The sequence below is a fragment of the Pecten maximus genome, chromosome 4, assembly GCF_902652985.1.
Source record: "Pecten maximus chromosome 4, xPecMax1.1, whole genome shotgun sequence".
Taxonomy (NCBI): domain Eukaryota; kingdom Metazoa; phylum Mollusca; class Bivalvia; order Pectinida; family Pectinidae; genus Pecten; species Pecten maximus.
In genome coordinates this window covers 50,679,733-50,704,470 of record NC_047018.1, presented here as the reverse complement: position 1 = coordinate 50,704,470, position 24,738 = coordinate 50,679,733, and the positions used below count along the sequence as shown (strand labels likewise).

Below are 24,738 nucleotides of genomic sequence, written 5' to 3'. Positions count from 1 at the left end.
AAACTCCATAAACGTAAGTTTTGAAGATATCTCTAACGATTTAACATTCTGATAAAATACACAATGACATATATCATTAGCACTTTACATGTTTCTGAGCCCAAGGCTCTCCAAGCACTTTATATGTTTTCTGAGCACACAGCTCTCCAAGCACTTAACATGTTTTCTGAGCACATCTCTCCAAGTACACAACTTCTCACCACACAGCTCTTGAACACAACGCTTCCAGGAATATGGTCCTTAAACACAACTTCCAGTCACACAACTTCTGAAAACAACCTCCTAGACCACAGCACACAGATTATGTCTATACTGCATTTATTTGTATTCGGCTTCCTACGTGCATTGTACACTTGACTGTCCTTCAATGGTGGCTATTTTAGGGTATACAGCCCTGCTAAGCTATTAAAGCACCCACTTCTCTCTGCATTTTAGAGGAGTTATGCCTCTTGACCGTAGAGTGACAAGTCTGGTGGTTGTCTCATGTTGAAATGGCCGCACATACATATGAACGTACATGAGAAACATGCTTTAAGCTACAGTGACATTACTTTGGGTTTGCGTTAATAAAGTGTAAACTTACCTGTCGAAATCAAACCCTTTGATACAATTTAATCATTGTATTCGATTGACTTAACATATCATGATATATAAAGGTATGAGGACTGTATGACAATCACCGTATACAGTTAGATATTATATAAGATACTGAAACAATCCACATGCACATCAAACATATCTAAACACAGATCAGATAACAGAATGTCATAGATAGACAGGCCTGAACAATTAGGGCAACTTCATAATTAAAGATATAATATTGTTGTTTATTCTAGAATCGTTTATTATCATGGCAAGAACACTTGATTTTTAAAATCAAAGCAGAAATAAAACAAATCATTGTCAAATCGACAGCCTACAAAAAGGAATTATTACCAGCTAGATTGCAATCATTTGAACCTCGTGGTTTAAATACCGGCAGTTTTTTTACGCCTTGTGTTAGCAGAAATCTGAAAGTGTGTGCATATTGTATGGCTGTATTGCAATAAAGTACACCATTTAAATAGCTATTGACTCATTTTTTGGAACAAGTTGGTGTTGTCATTATAAAATACACCTCGTCCAAAACAGTCATTTGATATTTGAAACAGGAACCTTAAACACTGTACATTTAACTTCCTTGTTGGTGTGGAGTCGCCATTAAAATCAGAATGACGACGGAAAAGATATTGTTGAGAAGGGGTGTGATCCTGGTCCTGTTCGTCATATTTTATACTGTAAGATCTGAAAGTAAGTACTTATATACAAACTGAAAATAGTAAAACTAAACAACGTACATGTTTATAGTTAATAATACTTAATTTGAGGTAGGTAATTTCACTTCCTGATTGGACAGGTCGGTAATTAGTGTTTCAGTATGTTATTCCGTAATAGCTGACATTAATCACTTCCAGGATCGCCATGTCATTCACCATGTAACTATTTATACACTAACGACTGTTTCAATATTAAAGTGTTATTGTTTTGTAGTAAATTTTCGAAATGTTTTAAATACAAATATACTACATTTGTTTACTTTACATGAATTACATCTTGGACCTATTCACAAGTCCCTTTCAAGATACAACAAACGATAATGTGTAATGACAATGATATATATCACCATGGATACATGTTTATCGGTATAGCATTAATCATTGTCATCGGCCCAACAGTAACAAAAAAGTATATATGATTTCATATATCGACGGAAAGTATATAAAAACTTGTAGAAATTAAAACATTGATATGAAGAACATATAGCAACGTCGAGCTTTTGTTTGGATGACCGCTCCGTTGTACCCCCGGTGCACATAACACTATGAGAAACTTTTACTTTTCAAAAATGTTTTATTGGCACTTTTAGCGCTCCTGGTATGAATCTTAATGGTCAGTTATATAAATACAGACAATTTATATACACATACATCTTAGCATTAATGTTTATCTCTCCAGTTTATTTGTTTTAGATTTATTTTTAGAATCAACGTTATTGTATGTTAACACGCAAATCCCGGGTTTAGTATAAAATATTAGTTTCTTCGACCATGTAACACAATACTATTGTATGTTGTTTGTAAAGATTATTCATACCTCAGGTTGTGTGACATTGGTCGGCAGTTTATCAGTCCTTCACTATTGTGATATCTGCTTTCCCAACTCCCTTAACTCTCCGTCCCTCCACCAGTCATCTCCTTTTCCCAAATACAAATGAAATATTTATACTCCTTTTCCAATGACGTTCTCCCTTCACCTTCATGAGGGAACGAGTTGAATGTTGAAGGCTTCCTCTGATACTTACGGTTTTATTTACACGTATTGAATTTATTTTAATTTCTTTAACTATATCAACTCATTTCGTTACACACATTAACTGACCTTTTGTCCTTTCTTAGATATTAAAATCTCTATCAAGTTTCAGCACGCTGAAATTTTGAACCTGAACAGGGAGATATGCTGAAATAGGAAATGGTACTGAAATAGACACTAGTAAATGGATTATTAGAGACTTACACGTTGCGTAATATTGTCTATGCATTTTAATCGTGTCGTGAATGAATGTGACAGGTGATGTTATACACCAACCGTGTTAATTCAGATAACAAAAACAGTTGGATATCCCCAATGTAGTATGGAGAGAACTTCATGAAAAATGCGGAAGAAAATATATCATATTGGAATTTCGGTTTAAGATGTTTGGTTTGGTTTGGTTTGGTTTCATTTGTTTAACGTCCTATCAACAGCTTAGGTCTTTTAAGGACGGCCTGCCATGCGTGCGAAATGCATGCGTGTGGCGAGTACGTATGTGCTAGATTTTACAGCGCTTACAGACTATTCACCACCTATCACACAACATGCATCACATATGTCTTTTATAGGTGTTATCTATTTTTTGTCTTGTAACATTTCTATATTGGAGCTATTTCAGAAGGAAAATAAACCTTGAATGAATATTATCCTGGAATAATTCATTAGCGCTATCAATAGAAGATAACAGAATGAACTCGCTGAGAATTTGAACATGAACGGGGGCACATAACATTTCTCTCCTCACCTGAATATGTCAACAATATAAATTGGTACTAAAAACCATCTAAATGAATGGTTAATAAATGATTTTAGAATGCTTTGTTGTATACATTCAAAATGTTACGTGAATTGATATGGGAGGTAATATCCATATACCATTAATGTGCATGTATCTACCAAAATAGTCGGTTTTGCCAATGCAATAAGGAGGGTTATTATTGTAACACATATAGAAGGATGGAAATTATCATATTGGAATATTTATAATTTATCACATCTTCAAGGCAAGGGAAGATTATATGATTAGATATGTCAGAACATCGTTAATTTCAATTCATAAGGTATGAACTAATACTTCATTTATTGCAGGTAACGTCGCCCTAAGTAAAGCAACAGTTCAAAGTAGTGACCAGGGGAATCCTAAATATGTAGCAAGTAAAGTTGTGGACAACTGTACAGACTTCGATGCTGGTTGTTGTACACATACGAGGCAAGGTCTCAAGACGGCCTGGTGGCGTGTTGATCTGGGAGAGTTGATGACCATAACTAGGATCAAAATATATTACAGAAGTGAGTTTAGTGTCATTACCACAAATGATATAATTTCATATTTAATTAATATGATAAGATCACACTCATAATAAAACCCATCTAAACAACACATTCTATTATAATGGTCACTTGGTAATGGTACGATATACTTAGCTAATATCCCTAGGACACAAACAATATTTGAACAGTAAAAATAGAATAGTGATTTATGCTTATAAATTATTCTTAAGCAAAAATATCAAGACATCTTCGGTCTGCTAACAACAGTCGCAGAGGGTTTCAATGTTATAGCGGAACCGCCATGGTAACTCAAAGTCGAAAAATGAGGAGGAAATATCAACAAATTCTGTTTTGAGACCCTTAAAAATTACAAGAGAATGATAGTACGAGTTCCAGGCCATTAAGCGTCTTCGGTCTCGTCGACAACACCATATAAATCTAGGCCCGATTTAATTGTGTGAAACTCTCGATATGAACACTGAACCAAAAGGGAAACAGTTCACATGGCTGGTTTCATACGGCACAACGCAATATAATTCCAAATGAGATGATTATTACGACTTTTCAACTTTGCCATTGTCACCGTCAACCTACATCTCGAGAAGTCTAGCGTTATGTATTTGTTCGTTAGCATTCGACAACCGTCACGGGTATCATGAAAACAAGTCCTTAAACATTGGATATATTAGAATTGTAGGTATTGGAACCTGGGATGTCACATTATACATGTAGAAAAGAATAATCAACAATTTGTAGTGAACTAGGAAATAGATAGGTTGTATCATATGTCATTAGGGATATTTAAGAGTTAAGTAGGTACGTTTTATTTAAAGACAAGTATTACATGTTATATGTTCAACGTTACCTAGTATAGAAAGCCCATGTAAACGCCATAGTCAGCCAAATCTATTCGAGTTGCTTCCCTTAGAAAAGTAGTTAATTAACCCGTTTTAGGTTTACACTCTTCATTCGTTGTCTGTCAAATAACCAAACGGTAGCATCTGGAAGTCAGTCGTTATTATGCAGCACACGTGCACGGTCCGTTGGACCAGTGGTCAGTGCCTAGAGCTATAATTAGAAATGACGTTATAGGGGTTTAGAGACGCCTGTATTTCAGGTTAAAGGTCAGGATTGGTCAATTGACCACATCTTCAATTTATACATATTATTTAACTCTTGGGGGATATAAAAAGACTTCGGCGTTTTGCATAGGGAGTTCTCCAATAGTTTTCAGACTAAACGGACCTGAGTGCCGTTCGAATGTGAGTATGTAGCTTTTGACTTGTTTGAATGTGTGTGAACTGTTAAGTGTGAACGCGCCGGCGATAGTGTGGAAGATGGATTAAACTTCATAGGATTAGATTATACCTTTGGGATTTTCATGTGGATTAATAAATATAAGTTAACTTTATATCCTGTGTTGAATTATGTTTATCGCAACACAACCATCCCAAAAGAACTTTCACGTCCCGTGTTTATGGAGAGCGGACGTTACAAATTGAGAAATTCAAATTGTCATACAAATAATTTTGAGTTGTTTTTGCTGGTTACGTAATTAGCAGAGCCTGGGTAAGCGGCTGATGTCATAGAGTCTTGGTGTTCTTGATTTCGGGTTTACATAGAGTATATGTGTCATTTAAAAAAAAACTCATCGACACTATCTATAGACTTAAATGAAAATGTTTGCAAGGTATATGTTACCTGTTTTGATAAGCTCCTTAATATTTTCCAGATAATTAAAGCTTATTTATTGTGAAAAAATGTGTATTTAACAGAGTTTTGTATTGTAACTAGAATGTATCCAACAGTGTTTTATATAGTGTAGTAAAATGTATCTAAAAATGTATTGCGCCAATGTACTTGCCGTTTTCTGATTTTTCGTTTGATGTTGACTTTTGCATACTTGTTGAGAATACTTGAAAGCATGTAAAATGTGGAGTTGACCATTGTGCCCATATTTCCCTTTACTGTGATACATTTTTATGTGAATTCTGTCAGTATATCATTACATTCTATCTATACGGAACATAATTTGAAATTCAAAGCATTAAGTGTACAATATGTATTTCTTGAAATACATTTATATTAATGATTCACTGTTTAGAGCGGTTAAAGCGACCGATACATTTTCTTTAAACAATACAACACACTATTTCCTTCTGCAAAAGGACGACTCACTAGACAGACGGACAAACAACAGACAAAAAGACAGACAGACTGACAAATAGACAAGTTCCTTACTGTTGTCAAGATTATATACTTATCTTATATCTAGTGATTTCATCCAATGTGGAATATATACATACGTCTGATGAGTATTGTTTGAAATTGAGTATGAATTGACAATGTCTTTAGTCTGGCAGACGACCCAATTTAACATAATCTGATACTTCAAAACCCTAAAAGTGTATCTAAAGGTGTTACATGTTAAAAGCGATGGGCACTGGATAATAAAATGTAAAGTGATATAGTCAGAATGTAAACATGTATTTCCAAGACGTCAGTTTTGTCTGCTCGATTTCTCCCTCCTCGTCCGTCGTTAAGTGGGTTCACACCTGACCACTCTCTGGTTTATCAAAGTTGCAATATGTCCTGGGTATTATATACGTATTCATTGTGACGTTTGGAAGTATCCAACATAACCCTTTCACTGCCAGTGATTAATTGTACGAGAACCAGTAACCGATAACCTTTAGAGAATGGCATGGCGGGAACGTGATGTATCAAATATGACCTACCACCCTATAGAAAGTTATCTTTGTGATGCGAAGAAAATTGTTGTTTTTTTTTAACCCTAGATGACTTCAAAAATAACAATCCAATTATGATGTAAGATTGGATTGGTAACATTCGACTTTTACATTCACAGTTATCCTCATACATGCCTTTTAAAATGGTTATCTACCTGTGGATTTTTGTTTTCTTTCAAGATGATTTTCAGCAAAGATTGGCAGGATACCAGCTTTACGCATCCAATACAACTAGCACACCACCAAACGGTGTTCTCTGTTACGAGGACACTAGTAGTACTAGAGATGCTGTACAGTTGGTGGTAACACACCAGTGCCTGCAAATAGGTCGGTATGTGACTGTGTACAACTATAGAAACAACCCAAAACGATACAGCTGGTATAGTAATGACTCTCTTCTGGAGTTATGTGAGGTACAGGTGTTTGGTGAGTATGATTCTGTTTAACATTGTCTTAAATCAATGATCAGGTGAGCTGGTGTATAACCACAATCCTTTCTTTATTTAAAAGGTATATTATATGTTTTTTTCTAGCCTGAATCTGCTGTACATACCAACGTAACAGAGTTCATTATCAATTGAATCTAAATCATCCCCTCTGCCAGGAATAGAACCCAGGACAGCTAGCTTACTAATCTTCTGCTCAACCGATCGAACTACAGAGAAGATCTCTATTCTAGTTCCGTTTTCACATAGTGTTGTTACGTATACATCCGAGTGTATAATTAGAGCTATCAAAAATAAGTCGCTAACGTATACGCATGCGTAAATCAGGACGTTTATTTAAGGGAACATTCATAAGTTTGAATATGTTCACCGCTTGACGGGTTTCAAATGTTCAAAAGCAAACACTGATGGAACGTTGCTTTGGAAGGCTGATCCAGGTATCAACATGTAGATTTGGTTTACTAAATATTTGTTTATACACAACATTGAAAAACCTTGTCGCAGTCTTTATGCAAATAAGGACCTATTTCTAATCTCGCGCTTATCGATCACGTGACCTGGTTGACCAATGAAATTACATTATATGGGTAGCGCCCCCTGCATTCAGTCTTGGGCAGTGTGGTTATTCGTAGCAGCAGTGTTTTATTTCATCTTCCGCCATCCGCCCCACCTCCACCTTTAAGAATTTGCAGTTTCTTTACTGATGTTTGTATATAAATGTACAAAATACCTTTTTAATATTCATATACTGTTGTTTGTTTTTATTATACATGCATGTACTTTTCTTGTATATATGTTGTTTTCATAATATGTGTTTACTTTTAATATGTTTATTATATATATATTTCTTTTTTTAAACTTGTTTCGGGCTCTTTTAGGGGTAATTAGGCCTCATGGTAGGACAACACCTGGCCAGCTGGTCTGAGCATTGGATAAACCTACCTCCCTGATTCAGGTTGGGGCAGCCGGCTCGCAGCACCTCATTGTACATCCGGTGTCTTTTAAAATTTATTCTTTTACATTTGTCGTCACACTGTTTTTGGGCTGCTCTTCTTAGTACAGATTAGTTATGGAGGCTCTCATGATCACTCACAGTAATAAATGTATGTCACTCCGAAATTATTGTCACTTTAAGTTCAATTTTAGGCTTATTCCTAGAGGAATTCTACAACTTATACCTTATAGTTAATCACTAAGTTTAGAATGTAGTTTGTTTTAATTGTAATAATTTGTATCATTCCATCTTGATTCCCTCTAGAGTTTGGGTGTCTTGATCATTTATTAGTGTTGCTTGAATCACTCAATAGTTTTTCGCCTACACTTTTATCGCTAGAGTTATCTTGAAATGCACAAGAGTCGAGAATCTCTATGTAGCCTGCTCTTAAATCACTTAATAGTACTTTCCTCTCTTGAATCGATCAGGAGCCCAGATCTCTCTGCAACCTGCTCTTAAGTCGCTTAAGAGTACTTCCTCTCTTGAATCGCTCAGGAGTCCAGATCTCTCTGCAACCTGCTCTTTAATCGCTTAAGAGTACTTCCTCTCTTGAATGGCTTAGTAGTGAGTCAAATTTAATTGTATAATTTAGTTGTAAGAATGAGCAGCTCCTGAGAAAGTCAAACATTTTAGATCATCAATATGAGCCTGAACAAGTTTTGGTTCCATTCAATAAATTTTTGACCTTTCATACTGCTTGTTGTGTTGTGTATAAACTAGCTTAGCTTACAGGTGTTTCTAGACTTTGTTACAGCCTGTCTAGTCCAGGCAATGAATGACTTAGGCTTTATTTGTTCTAGTGGACCATTACTTAATCTATTTCAGTTAAGAAACCTTTGTTAAAAAAAATTTCCAACCTCTAATGCAAAAATAAATTCATTTCTTGGACTAGTCTGGTAAAAACGTACTACCTTCGTATCGCCTGTAGCAACTCCATATATAGACCGGTATTATATAAGGTATACGCATACATATAAAGAAAATATAAATAAAATGGCACATGGACCCAATGCTCCGCCCCTCTCGTTATGATGACTGACATATACGCTGGAGTCTATAGTACAATAATAACTAATGACGTGCAGGGGATTCGTACTCATGTTACTTTTTGGGATCCCCAATTTGTATTCTAAGTGGGTGCTCACAACTGCCGATACATACAAAAATATGTTCTGAGCATGCCTTGCTAAAAAAAATGGTCTTAATAATATGAACATATGCACCCTTTTCTGCAGAACTAACTAGGAAAGGTAACTTATATCAAATAGATGTAGAGCGAGGGAGAAATGTCTCTACCTATAGCTACTCACTACCTATAATCTAAACAACACTAAATATTTCCTTTCTTATAGCAAAGTATCGTCTATGTGAGGAGGACCGTTGATATACAATTTACAGTTTTCTTAAAACCCAGTTCTCTGTCTTAGGACTACGTCTGCACGCTCAATGGAACATAACACATACAACACTGACCAGCACACACACACACACCAGCTGGAACACCTCACTTTTCACTGTCGCACTCAGACCAAGCTCAGCTACGTATACAGTCTGCTACCTCACTTCAAATCGTCGTAACCCGTACCTACTGGTCTTTGTTGCTTGTTCAGGAGTCAAAACTAAACTGGTCTAACTAACAAGCTAGCAGATGATGTATATACCCTCTGAGAGCCGAAGGAAGCGCCGTCTGTGTTCCCGCCGGAATACCGTCTTTGTCTATATTATGTTTGAATAGCATGCGCGCTAATCACGCCATGCTTCACGCTTTTTACCGATCGACACCGAGGTTGTATCGAAAAACGGAAGTAAATATGTACTGTAACGAATATTGAACTGTATAACTTATGTACAAATAAAGAACTGGATAGGTTAAAACTTGTTTGTCCCACCACCATGAAATATTGAGCCTAGCCGAAAACACATATGCAAACGTGGTTGTTACCTGTAAATGCCTGCCTAGTTTAAAATCATTAATGTTGATTTGCATGACTATGAAAAAAAATAATGAAACATGTCTCAGATTCATACATTAATGAATGTTCCGTAACATAAACGTCCAGATATACGTAAACGTATACGTACATATTATGTAAGCAGCTTATTTTTGATAGCTCTAATACTTAAACATACCAAAATATAATATTTAATGATTCAGTGATGTAATTATAAATATCACTTAAATAGGGTAAAACAGCAGTAGGTATACCTGAAAGAATACATTTGGGGTTTATTGGATAGGTGTGAAAATATGTTGGATTTTCACTTAGTTTAATATTGATCAGAATGGTTATAAGTCTTTTTTTATGTTTGCCAAGCCAGGCTGTATATTTCCAACCGTAACTAAAACGTGAAGTAAAATTGCCGTAATTTTCCTCTTGCAATTTCAAGAAGGACCTTAAAATTTAAATACAGCTATCCGGTCATCTGTGTTGTTGTTTACTTCCAAATTGATAAAAAACAATGGGATAATTGGTTTGACAATATAAGTGTTCCTACGTTGTACCCAATTAAAGATTTTAAATATTGTGATGGGGTAGTATTATGCTATGTTTCTTATATAATACAGTTTATCAGGGTATTATGGATGATGATCAGTTCAAAAACTATCTGGTTAAAAAAGGAAATGAATTCACTTGTGAGTACTAACGATCTCTATTTCTTTTTCCAACAGGATGTCAAGAAGGGAGATACGGTGACGGACACTGTAACAATCAGTGTCCAGGGGCGTGTTATGGTGGTAACTGTAACTCGCAAACAGGTGCCTGTTTCTGTAAGCTACCATTATTTATCTACATATGCAATACCAAAAAAAGAAAATACAAATATGTCCATTACACACTACAGAAATATTCATAATGCGCTACTTATGCTATGAACTTGCAACAAGAACGATTAATTGATGACTTGATTTATCAAAGGCATTTAGAATATGTAGATACATGTACAATCAGATCAATCTTTTTTCTCGAAAATTTAGTTTCCTCTGAAATTAAGAATGTTTCACGGGTAGATCATTATGGTACCCGGTATCTAATTACTTTATACTATTGGTTCCTTGATATAGATTTTTGTCATTCATTCATCTTAAATTTTACACATATATATAGTACTAGTAATGCCGGGAGAAACTAGATTAATAACTTCTGTTCCCTTCCAAACAAAGTCTAATTAAGTAGTAATTAGATAGACAATCCATCACAGGAAGCCGGCGAATCAAAAACCAATTATACGGTAGTTTTGATTGAGCAATCAAAATCAGGCAATTTAACTTAACCAGGTAAAGCCAATGTGTTTTCTGCCTAGAGGTATTTTATCAATGTGGCTATAAATGTCTTTGGCAAACTTAGATGAATTGACGTTCAGTGCAATAGGGCATATCAACGATTTTCAAACTCACCTCACGCTATGCATTATCAGGAACTGTGATTATATATGGTATAACAGCATTGTCATTTAAAGGATAGTTTAAGTATTATCTCGTGCAATATATGATTATGTTGATATCTGATTTTTTGCAGAACTGAAAGTGACAATCTCACAGTAATTAGAAGGCGAAACATATGAAAATACATTTCCGTTCTAATGCATGTCTGAATATGACAACCATCATGCAGTTATAAATGCAGTAAAGCAAAAAACAATTATCCAAGTTTTGAAAAACAGTTATATTATTAATGTGAATTACAATCGTGTCATAGTGCACGATGGTGAAACATATTTCGAATGGATTCCTTCTTTAAAGATTGCTTCACAAGAATATATATTTCCATTCCTAATGTGGTTTGCTGATATGAACATACCAAGTGAAAACAACAAACTTTTGACCATGAATACACTATGAAAACCGTATGAAAACATTGTCTCTCGTGCAAATCACCTGATTAATCGGGTCATATTAATACGCCATCAAAAAAATAGTCAGCCTTTCAATTATGAAAATATTGTGTTTTTGTTGCAATTTGTTCACATAAAATAAATATGATTTGAATTGAATGATTGTATTTAATATTATTTTTACTTTAATACTTCTTTCTTTTTGTTTTATACAAAATTAAACACAAAAGACCGGAAAATGCGGAACGACATTAAAACAATGGCGTGGTGCATAGGCGGGATCTCCCGGCTGTTCTAATAATTTGGCGTTTCGTCGTATACATGACCAAAATTTTTCTTTTTAATAAAATTTCTCGTTTTCTCGATAAAATTTTTTTAAATCAAGGTTATGTAAATATATGAACCGCGCGCCACGGGATATGTAGCTAGCTACTGGTATTCATAGCCGCAATGAAAATTTAAAAAATCTATTCAATCCATATAAGGTGACCATAGTAGTGAACTATACATCGAATGAAACTGTCTTTCTTTTCAGATTGCTTCACAGGAAAATATGACGACAACTGTACCTCGAATTGTCCTAAGAATTGTAAAGACAATGTTTGTTCGAAGAACACTGGCATTTGTTTTGGTATTTTCTCGTTTTATTCTGTTATTCATTATGTTACAAATCAACGGTAAACGTAAAACACACTGTATGTATATACATCTATTTTGCACGCGCGAGATATTTTCAAATGTCTTGGCCGTTGGTAACATAGCATTCCATCATAGAAATTGGCTTTGAACATGTTACGTTAGCCAACGCCAGCGGAAGGATTCATGGTTGTTATTTCAACTATTACCAAAAATACTAGTCTTACTGTATTTTCTAGTACTGTTTATATATTGGTTTATTTTATTTGTATTCTTTGTGTCTTGGCAAAGGGGCGGATTGCTTCGACAATTTGAAATTTTTATTTCCATGCTGTTATAATTACTTCTTTACCCCATATCTATATGCATGCTTTCCTTTAATCTCTAATTTGTGAACAATATACAATGGGCTGTCATTTATCAAAGACCTTATATAAAAATAAATTTCTTATTTCGGTATTTGTTTAATACACGAATAGGATAACGCGCCTGAATTAGTTCTTTTCTTCCCATTACGCTAAATACGGCCAAGCTAACTTCTGTTGTAGTAGTTATAAATGTACTGTGAATTTAGGCCTAGATTTATACTCATTATTCGTATAGAAAGTGCACTTTCATAGAAGTAGAGAATGTTACAGTATATGTTTGCCTATATAACAGCTTCACAACTTCTTCTAAAAGATGACTTATAATTAAAACGAACAAATACTTCAAGAACGGTTCAAGTCTATATTGATAGTAAACACAGGATTCGACATTTCATAGCAATATGCTTCATCGATGATATTTCGTTGCTACTATTTTTATACTAGGTTAATTGTTTATGATAATAAAATTATTCATTAAACAAAGTCATATATATGACAAATAACATTTACAAAAGTTCAGAACTTTGAACCAGTGTCAAAATTAGAGATTGAATGTTAAAGGGGGTTTCAGTGAACGTATTCATATATAGTTCCGATGTAACATTTTGTATAATCTTAATTTAACGCTTAAAACTAATAGATTAACCATTAGAAATTGTACAATTCATGTAAACAAAACAAATATGAATTTGTATCTGCAATCATGTTACCTTTATACTGTAACATTGATCTTGTTGAGTGAAAGTACAGTTAGTTGCATTTTTTTTTGTTTATTTTGAAAGGTTAAATAAGACTTTTCAATCGAAATGGTCTTTGTTTTATATGGTCAATATAACTAATTCTTAATTTTGATATCATAACCTATATCATGAACAGATGATTATCATATCAATATTTGCTGTCAGATTGTGTTCCTCAGAAGTACGGCATCAGATGTGAACAGAATTGTTCTACAAATTGCCTGGGGAGTCTATGTGAGAAAGACAGTGGGAACTGTGAGGGTGAGAAACAGTTTCTAACTTTTTCATTTTTGGAAGACAATATTTCTGTAAGGAATTAAGATTATATTAAGGAGGAGGTTAATAATTTCTTCAAGAAGTATTTCCATTGATTACTTTAAATAGAAATAACACTTTAAAAAATTAAAACCAGCTAACACATACAAACGAAAGTACATTCAAAGACTCAGACTCGAAGAATACTATTAGGATGACAATCGTTATGTGTTAAAATGATACCATTGAGGAAATGACAAAATCTTTTAATGTGAATGGAACTGTCCTGGGAATTGTCAGACCAATTGTGGAAAGGACACATGACACAGTACAGGTGAATCAAAGATTATTACATGATCATTTATAACTATATAATGCTTCTCTACATGCCTGATTGTTCCGTTGTCACCACCCTAATTCTCATTTTGAGAATGAGACTTAACAAGGATATGAACTTAATTTGTATGGCAGGTAAAGCTTATTAGTAATCTGTCCCTTTCGGTTACGTTCCATGTAGAGATCGAGGTACATTATTTATGTGGCAAATTGTCTGTAGTTTCCTTGATTAAAAGTTATGCATGGTACATCTGTTTCCTATCGTCAGTATATGTAAAGGTAAAATGGAAGAACTTGACAAGTTATCTGCTACCTGTTCTGATAAGGTCTCAAATATAGTCAACCTCGATTGAAAACAGAACACAAGTCGGCCCAGAGAGGGTTACAATTTGTTCCAATGCTCATGCTAATAGTCTGCCGTAAGGTATTGCCCACAAACTCAACACAGATATTGTCGACCAGAAATTAATTCTTCTGATTTCATTATCCGAGCAATTCCGTATTTCCTCTTAGAATCTAGTTGTCGTTTTAGCAAAATAACCTCTGGGATATTTCAAAATTATGTTCTTTTCATAACATACAAAGGAAGGCAGATCTTCTATTTGAAACGGATAATGCTAGTGTAAAAAGTGCAAAATAGAAAGTTTTGAAAGAAGAGACGTTTTTTTTAAGACGTGGATATTCAAGATTGATGAAAAAAGTTCCGGCCTGTCAAAAGGAGACTTAACACGAACATACCGCAGCCTCCAAAAACAAACAAACGCACTCACCACACACATGCATGTCGCACGCACAAGAGGCCGTCCTTAAATGACCTTAGCTGTTAATAGGACGTTAAACAAAATAAACGAAACCAAACCAAACCAAATTCTTCGAAACAAACACGCTTTCCATTAATTTTCCTCTTTATTAACCGTTATCTCAATACGACTGCAACCATTTATAGCACTAAGAATGGAAGTAAGAAGATTGTATAAAGACTTAATCGAGAAATTTCTCAAGGTAGCAACACAATGTAGTTTCCATTTATTATCACGTCGTTTTGGAATCAAATAAGTTTAAAATTCAACCCTGACACAATAACATTAAGAATGGAAGGAACAGGATTGTATATAAAATTTAGACAGGGAATTTTCGAGTCAGCAAGAAAACGTAGTTTATAAGATATTCTTATGTAAGTGAATCAAAGTACATGTACAGTATATTCAAAGTGATAACTTTATGCATAATGATCGCATATCAAGTACCAATAAACACATATTTTAAGAAGCTAACAATTATATTTAGTTTGATTTTATCGGACTGCGTTGCTGACGATTACGGCATTATTTGTGGCCAGGATTGGTCTACAAATTACTTTGAAAGCGTGTGCGAGCAAAATGATGAGAATGCGAAATCTAGGTGATAATTATAATACCAATATCTCTGCGATCAAAAGGCTGTTTATTCCGTAATTTTTGTTTTATCGCAATGTGTTTATTAAGGATTAACGATTCCTTTAACTGTACAATGTATACACTATGTATTTGCTATTGTATAAATGATAGGAGCCGTAATGTCTGTTATAAGAAAAAGTTAAAGAGGACTCTTATATTTTCAGAGTGTATTCCCGGGAAGTTCAATAGTACGTGTGAACAGGACTGTCCCAAAACTTGCAATCAATCATTGTGTGTAAAGGACACTGGAAACTGTGTCGGTGAGTTACAGTTTATAGTCGGTGTAATCATTATACACGGAAACAATCCAACTACTATGCTTATTATTAAATGAAGATAATAATCAAAATGGTGATATTGAGGGAATGAAATAAGGAAGCGATCAGTCCGATCCGTTAATATAGTCATTTTTGGGAAGGTTCTTATGATTTCAGAATGCATTCCTGAAAAATATGAAAACATGCGATTATGGCTGCCTTACAAATTGTTAGGAAATGCTGCGTGAAAATGTCACGGGGAAATGTGTTATAATGTGGTGGTCAAGTGGCGATATGATTCTCACTACTTACTCCATGGTTAATGCATCCAACAAAATAAGGCAGTGTTTACATTAATGGCAAAGATACATAAGGAAATATTGATAATAAAAGAACACATATTTGACGAAGGAAGTTATCGTTATTTTACATGCTTTAAGATTGTGTTCCGCGGCAGTACGGCATTAGATGTGAACAGGACTGCTCTACCAATTGTCAGGACCGACTGTGTGAGAAAGACAACGGGGAATGTTATGGTGAGTTACGGCTTTCTAACTTACGAACATATTCGTGATTTTATAATTATTAATTTTGGAATATGAAATATAACGATTAAGACCGTTAATTTTGAAAAGTCAGAAAAGCATGCATTAAAAGATTTGTTATCTGTAAAATATCATAAATCGAGATAAATTTTAAATGTTTGTTTGTGTGTGTTCGCCAATACAGTTCAACTGCTGTGACAGATTATAGTTATATAATGTGTATTGTTTTCACATATAACAAATACTAAATACATGTTTTGATGAAGATTGCACGATGGTCTCTGTCGTATGTATTTGTCCCGTTACAAGCTCAGTCGAAATTTTGTCTTTTACGCTGCCACAGGTTACGTGTTGAAAATATTTCATTGAATGACCTATTTCATTTATTTGCTTTATGTATTCATTGAACATTATCATGTAGAGACTATAACAATTTATTACATTTTTACCAGTGAAATATCAAGAATTATTCATTCTATAAAAGTGATATTTTTCACTAGTGAAAAATATCACTTTTGCTGATTTGACCAATCAAATTAATGATTAGAAAATACCAAAATAATTGACCAATCAGAAAGCCCGACATATATGTCAGCACCTGGACAGGGGGTACTACTTTTTTTTGTTTACAAACTATCGCTGTAGGCCTAGTTAGCATACGGGGTAGGTTTTTCGTTGATAAAAAATGTGATTAACAGAATATCTAACAGTGTCTTCAGTAATACCAAATATATTTCACTCGTGTGGCTTATATTTTGATATTATTTAATATTAGCCCCACTCGCGAATTATATTTGGTATTACTGAAGACACTGTTAGATATCCTCTATTTATTATCAAGTATCTGAATCAATGATAAATAAAACACTACATTTATCTGTATCCGAACGATATTTCTCTTTATATAAATTTAGTATGAGAAGGTTATAATTCATCTAGGAGTTAAATAATGGATTTTTGCTTTGCACCGTCCATGACAGTGACACATCTTCGGTAATGATTATCATTATACTTATAATTCAAAATCATACAAAAAAATTAATAATTGTGTGGTTGTAAACCTTATTCATCGTTGTATTAAACAAGTTAGAGAAATTAAGATGATAATACTAAGATATTCAAATAACGATAAAACGTTGATATGAGTTGAAGTATCATTTTCTATTGCGACATTATATTTTACAGACTGTGTTTCTGGAAAGTACGGTACTAACTGTGAACAGAACTGTTCAAGAAATTGTAAGGACACATGTAAACGGGACACAGGATCCTGTACAGGTAAGTTACTGTTTAATTAAGATATTATGTACCAAAATAATCTTACGGCTATGACTGAATAATATTTCTGATATTTCATAAAAATAATAAGATCAAAGTCCATGGCGATTATTGGTACAGTGTATGGCAGGCATCGTTGTCTTATAGCTATGTTTCGAATGATTGATTGAGGAATACGATGATCGATTACGTGCCTGTCTGTCACGCTTCAATATTCCGAGAACACGGTATTTGTTCATTGTATCAATACATTTGTCTTTGATATGGTAACTATTACATGTTATAACTGATGAAAATAGAAATTATCAAAAGCAATAGCTGGAAAAAATTAGTAATGATCTATTATGCATTATATTTTCATAATGCGTTGCTGGAAAGTACAGTAATGCATGTGATCAGGACTGTCCTAAACATTGTAATGATACGTTGTGTAGAAAGGGATCAGGAGACTGTATAGGTAAATAACAGTCTACTATAGTATATACTATTGACTGCCTCTACTAATCCATTGATATTATTTTCGTTAATAAATGCATTATCAACGTTTGTTACATTGAAGAATACATTGCACTCCGTGACAAATGCTTATTGATAGAGAAAAAAAAGGCCGGCTCACTTATCAGCTGATAGACTTCACAACACAGAAATATATGCAAACAAATATTTATTATAAACAAAATTTTAAGAAATAAGCTACCTACATGTACAACATATACAATGCTAACATAACCACTAACGCGACTATATAACACAGTACACCTATGCATTTATATCACCTACATAACTAAATAATTATATATAGTTGTCCTTATATAACTTACCCACGTAACCGTGCTATGACAGTCCCTTCCTCAAGTTGCGAGCACAACGTTTCTATGTTATCTCCAGTCTGCTTCGAATTATTTAAATGTATGTACAACACTGCACCTCCTGGACCAAGGCACACACCAATTGTCTATTCTGCATTTATGCAGTTTCCATATACTACCTTCCACTTGTACGATACTGTAGACTTGCCTTCATTGTAGGCTTCCTGAGGACACTCAATCCTAATAAACTATTGGAGCACCCAGCTCCCCGCATTTTATGGACATAATGCCTCTTGATCGGTCCCTTTCTCCGGTTGCAATGGCCGCACAAACAGATGAACTTACTTGAGACAATGCATTTACACTTCAGTGACCTTACGTTGGGTTTGAGATTAGAATCACAAGTAACATAGTCCTAACTTACCTGTGAAAATCAGTGTAATCACTATACAGGATTGACTACACATATTCTCATATACACAAGTATGAGGACCTTTCCACAATATTCAATAAACATTTGACTAAAACGAATAAGTTAGATACAACGAGGATAACCTATCATATGAAAGTCCATCTTCAGATATGATGCATTAATAATTATGATTTTCCTTTTATTTCCATTTTTTATAGATTGTGTTCCCCAGAAGCACGGGGACAAATGTGAACTGAATTGTTCTAGAAATTGCCTGAATAGTCTATGCGAGAAAGATAACGGGAACTGTCATGGTAAGCAACAACTTTATAAATTAGATAATAGTATTGCATATTTAAACACAGTGATACCAATGCAGGCCTTACAGTCATCAACGTAATGAGTATAAGCCAAACTTGTTTATCGTGTACAATAATGAGCTTATATCTTACTTGAACGTACAGCCTCTTTGTCTTGATATTGGAGAGTTCATTATCTGTTGAGAAATTTATTAATATAACACATGAGAGTTATTAATAGAATACATGAGAGTTATTAAAAAAAATACACTAGTTTAACTAATTATGGTAATTAAGTTGATAACTCTGTGACATTCAAATGACGACACAACGATGATATGTGTTTAAGTACCATTTGCTGTTGAGAAATATAATATTTTATAGACTGTTCTCATGGAAAGTACGGTGCTAACTGTGTTCAGAACTGTTCAGGAAATTGTAAGGACACATGTGAACGGGACACAGGGTCCTGTACAGGTGAGTTACTGTTTAATCAATAACGACCATGTCTGAATGATATTGCAAATATATCATGAGATCGGTTAAGATCTGAACTAAAACTGACTTTAAAAGAGAAAATGTATGTTCAAGGCTGTTATTGATTTATACGATATCGTTCTTTTTTGATAGCTATATTACGTATGAGTGATTCATGTTTATGATGATCGAAAATATATATGTGTCATTAGCACAAATTTCAATATTCTGGTAACATGAGCAGGCGTTTCAATAGTTTGAGAACATGGCATTTTTCATTGAATCAATTAGTTCGTCTTTACTAATAACGATAACGTGTTATAACTCGTGCAATTGAAACTGATAAATGGCAATATCAGGCAAACAAATAATTATCAATCATGATTTTTTTATGTTTTCAGAATGCGTTACTGGAAAGTACGGTAATGAATGTGATCAGGACTGTCCTAGAAATTGTAATGAGACGTTGTGTAGAAGGGACTCAGGAGACTGTATAGGTAAATAACAGTTTACTATATCATATAATGTGAAATACGCAGACCAATTCAGTAATACTCCCTTTAATCAATAAATGAAACGTACTCGTTATCTAAACCGAAAAATATATTCTAGTCGATGAAATCAATATTGGGCTTTTTGACCATTTTATACGGTTTGAGCGAATGATTATTAATGAAGAATTTTTTTTTCAATATGAAATCATTAGACATTCGATTAAAAAAGTAACAAGTTTTGCAACAAGGAGTACCTATAACTTTACATCAATTTGTTTAAAAGCAGGTAATGTATGCTACATTAAACAAATTGATGCATTACAGGTTTGAGGAATAAGCTCGATTAGATTTTGGTGTCATTGTGATAATGATAAAAATCGAAATAAGAATTAATGCAGGTTATGCGCTCTCAATAAAGTGTTCGAATATGTATACATATATATGTATGTTTGATGTAAAAATTGTGATTCTAACCTTAAAGGAACAATTATAGTTTAGGGGAAATCTGACACTGGGTATACACATGTACACGCCAGATATACTTGGAGAGTGATGACAAAAAAAGTCTGTGTCACATTTGATAAATACTCATGATATTGCTTTGCTGAAGTATGTGCTCATTCAATATCGCACCTTTAGCTGTCCAATTACTTACATGTAGCTTTCAAATACATTAATTAATTTATGTACTGATGTACATCTACATGTGCTGTCTATGATTTTGCTGGCTGCAATATACATACCGTAAATTGGGATATTTTAGTGTCGGAAAATTTTACCGTTTTTTTTTGTTTTTTTTTTGTCAAAATATTGTGTTTTTATTTTGGTGTGTGTACTTTCTGTGTCAAATTTTGGCTTATTCTGACGTCCATGTAACTATCCGACCTCTGGTATCTGAGCCGTAGGTAAAATGGAATCCTTTCCTCGGAACGCCGTTAAACAATATTTTGTATTATCGTTACTAGGTGATTGCTTTTGAAGTCATGGTTATTCACAAACCACGACGTCTACTGTAGAATTTCGTTTAAAAACAAACATTGAAATGATTTCAATATATATTCATATATATATATATCCATTAACAAAGACCGTGCAAGGTCATAAGAACGTGACCCCTTCTGGGATGTTGTTAGATGTTCAAATAACGTAGTGAGAATGACCATCTAGATTTTAATTAGATTGTCTTAAAACAAACTTACTGTTGATCCAGTCTACGAATATGCGTAATTTTCTGTTAAAATGGCCATGCTTGCGTGCGATTTCGAATTGTTTTCCTACAGAAAGGTATGGCGTAAAGTTGCGCAAGGTTTTTGTCAAACTTACGAACATTCGTAAGAAACGGAGTTTTTGTGAAATGCTAATCTTAAATCTGACTAAGACAAATGCTACGAAAATTTTTAAGTTACGAAGCTGTATGAAAAGGTATCTTCGTGTTTATACAAGCAGCAAATGAAATGTCACTAGTAGAAACTTTACAAATACGAATTTTACGAACCATACCTTACTGAAGAATGATAAAACGGCACACTTTATGCAAAAGGACGATAGATATCCTCTGCTGTGTTCACGGAAGTAAAGTCAAATTATATATAATTACCCAATTACAAAGTCAAAAACGGTGCATCCGGAATATTCGGTATGTTAAAGCCGACGACGTTATAATTTGGTGATTTAAATTTTGACGCTTTCATATCAGACGGACCAAGCCGAAAAACGGTGCGCCCGGAACATTTATTATTTCAAAACCGACGACGTTTTTACATGGTTTGTTAAATTTTGACGCTTTCATGTCAGACGGGATGCGATGGCCGAATTAAGGTATCCCAACGCTTTACCACTAGCACTCCACCTCTGGGTTGTTGGTTTGAAATCTACGTGGGGCGTTGTTTGGTACTGACCGTATGTCGATGGTTTTTCATCCGATACTCCGGCTTTCCCCTAACTCGAAAACCACAATCCAAATATCCTAATTTACGTTATAACGATTGATTACAACACTGCTGGGTGTTTAATGTTGTTACATTATGTACTCGAGATCATTGGAGAGCTTTCATTTTATGGCGTGAAGGGAATGAGAGGCAATTGAACGTCTTAAGAAACTAATACATACAACTACAAAAAAATTATTGTCATCTTCGTCACTATATTACGTTATTTAATTGCCAGGTTGTTCTGGAGGATTTCACGGTACAAACTGTTCGATGAAATGCAATAGCAGTTGTGTTGAGTGTGATCAGCTGAGCGGGGAATGCACGGGTAAGTGTATTATAGCAGTGTTGGTAGAAAAATATATATTGAAATGAACAAATGATGAGCAAATCATTTAAACCATAGTTATGATAGTGCTGTTGTTACGTTACACATATCTTATAATGAAAAAACATTATGACTGCATGCTACTTAAAGGTCGCAAAGCTTTAATCATGTTTTCTTTGACTTTCTACAGAATGTAAGGCGGGTTTATACGGAGTGAAATGCAACATGACCTGCGGCCATTGTAGTAGTTGTATGCAGGACACTGGTGCTTGCGCGACCGAATGTGAGCCTGGCTACAAAGGGCAATTCTGCAATACAAGTACTGGTATTTTTATTTCTACCTATGCGTTTCTTCTCAGTTAAGTAAAGATAAACACGTGCAACTCCTGAACGACAGCAAAAATGCATCATTAGTACAAAATGTATAGTTAAATAATAGCACAGCTCCACACAGGAACTTAAATCGGCAAAAGTTCCGGCCTATCACAAGGAGACTTTAACACGAAAATACCGCAGCCTTCCACAACACACATACGCACTCGACACACGCATGCATGTCGCAAGCACGGGAGGCCGTCCTTAAATGACCTTAGCTGCCAATAGGACGTTAAACAAAATAAGCCAAACAAAACCAAACCACACAGGAAGAAGACAATTTTATGCAGCAAACAAATTAATTTCCTTAGGGCGATTCTGTGGTTCTTAAGGATACGAAAACTCTATCCCAGACGGCATAGGGGGAAACATCGAGTACACGGTATGCCGCTATTTACAGTGGGATAGCGTCGTCATTGTATGTATTGTAACAATGTCCCGACTGATTTCATAGGACACTGACAATTATGCGGTGAATAGGTTTCACATCAACATATCTTAAAGAACGCTAGACTAATAAAACATCGCTCTGTCCGAAGGATATTACAACTCTCGTAGAAGAGTACGGCTCGGCAACACTCGGAAAGATTCCTATTGACCAGCAAAACTTTTACACTCGGGGTTGTAATATCGCTGAATACGGAGAAGACCAATGTAAAATTTTATTTATCACAAATGCAATTGACTTCTTGTACGCTGAATAGGCAAAATCAGTGCTAGGTCGAATACAAATGTTTGTAGAATGATATATATTCCAGCTTGCAAACGGCTGTTTTAATATATAAATAGTTCGACAATGAAGTTTTGTACTGTATTTCCATTTTTGTTAGGTGTTTGAAATCGTTCAAAATTCTTTAATGCTATTTTTCTCTGTAACAGAACAAGCCCAACAATCCGAAAGTCAACCTCCAGTAGACGTTGGGCCAATAGTAGGAGCTATAGCAGGGGTGATTGCTGTAGCTGTCATCGCTATTGTTATTGTCATCATCGTCAGAAGGTAATATATATCAATGTTTATAGAGATGTAGAAAACATGTAGCTAAGATGTACAATTTACACATAATTAATAATTTATATGAGAGTTTTTAAATTGTTCTACAAATATGGTTGCATAGCAGAATATATTTATATACAATACACATAACCTATACATCGATTCCTCTTTTGATGACGTGACACTTCCAAGAAGCGAAAAAGACTCACCCTCCTGTGTTTCATTCCACCCATCAATGTGTTGACCCTCTCCCCTTTTAATCGATTTCGAGAGTCACAGTTTTATTGAAAATATTTCATTGATGAAAGTGCATTGTTAAAACACACTATTCAACAAGTTCATCTTGCACGAGGAGCCTCATACTTATACATTTGTGATATTCGATGTATTCGTGCCATATTTCCACAGACGTCGCCAGAGTGATGGTAAACAGGAATCCTTTACTGATATCGGCCGTTCCAATGTACACAAGAAGACCATTTACAACGAACCGCTAGACCCATCTGGCAAATCTGGAGTTGCAGAGAGAAACGACTACAGTAATCCATTAGGTGATCCAGGTTTCATCTTGAGAAACAAAACATAGAAAAAATAATAAAGGGAGACTATTATCCTGGCCTCAAATCCCTTCGTCTCACATACCCACCTGCAAAAAATATGCGCAGCAAATACCAATGCTCACGATCGACATCATAAAAACATGTTTCGATATTGCTATGATAGACATAGAGAATATCTAACAGTGTCTTCAGTAATAGCAAATATATTTCACGAGTTAGGCTAATATTTTGATTTTTCAAAATATACTATAAGACTCTTTCATATGTGTATATGTAGGATAGGGATATTCCACCCGAGGGGTCACAAAATGTGGTGAAACCCGAGGCTTGCCGAGGGTTTTACCACATTTTGTGATCCCGAGGGTGGAATATCCCTATCCTTCATACACACATAATGAAAGAGTCTTTTTCTCTCATATCATTACCGAATTTCTGGCGAAAGTGTCCCTCAGCCATCCATTTTCTTCCATTTTTTAATTTCTTTATTTGACTTTTTACTAAATATACTTGTGATATTCTGAAAGATCATACCCTATTTTGACAAACTATGTTTGCACACAAATTTC

The 24,738-nt window shown here is 34.6% G+C and overlaps 1 protein-coding gene across 1 annotated transcript in view; it reads left to right on the top strand.

Annotated features, from left to right (window-relative positions):
- Nucleotides 1–1,194: 1,194 nt before the first annotated feature.
- LOC117326619 (receptor-type tyrosine-protein phosphatase alpha-like) overlaps nucleotides 1,195–24,738 on the top strand; it is a 35,440-nt gene continuing 11,896 nt past the window's right edge. Inside the window, exons 1-7 of the mRNA XM_033883379.1 lie at nucleotides 1,195–1,290; nucleotides 3,439–3,639; nucleotides 6,552–6,797; nucleotides 22,154–22,243; nucleotides 22,434–22,562; nucleotides 23,498–23,615; nucleotides 24,021–24,163. Of these exons, the coding sequence (XP_033739270.1) occupies nucleotides 1,212–1,290; nucleotides 3,439–3,639; nucleotides 6,552–6,797; nucleotides 22,154–22,243; nucleotides 22,434–22,562; nucleotides 23,498–23,615; nucleotides 24,021–24,163 (1,006 nt within the window). The 5' untranslated portion in view covers nucleotides 1,195–1,211. The remainder of the gene's footprint in view (nucleotides 1,291–3,438; nucleotides 3,640–6,551; nucleotides 6,798–22,153; nucleotides 22,244–22,433; nucleotides 22,563–23,497; nucleotides 23,616–24,020; nucleotides 24,164–24,738) is intronic.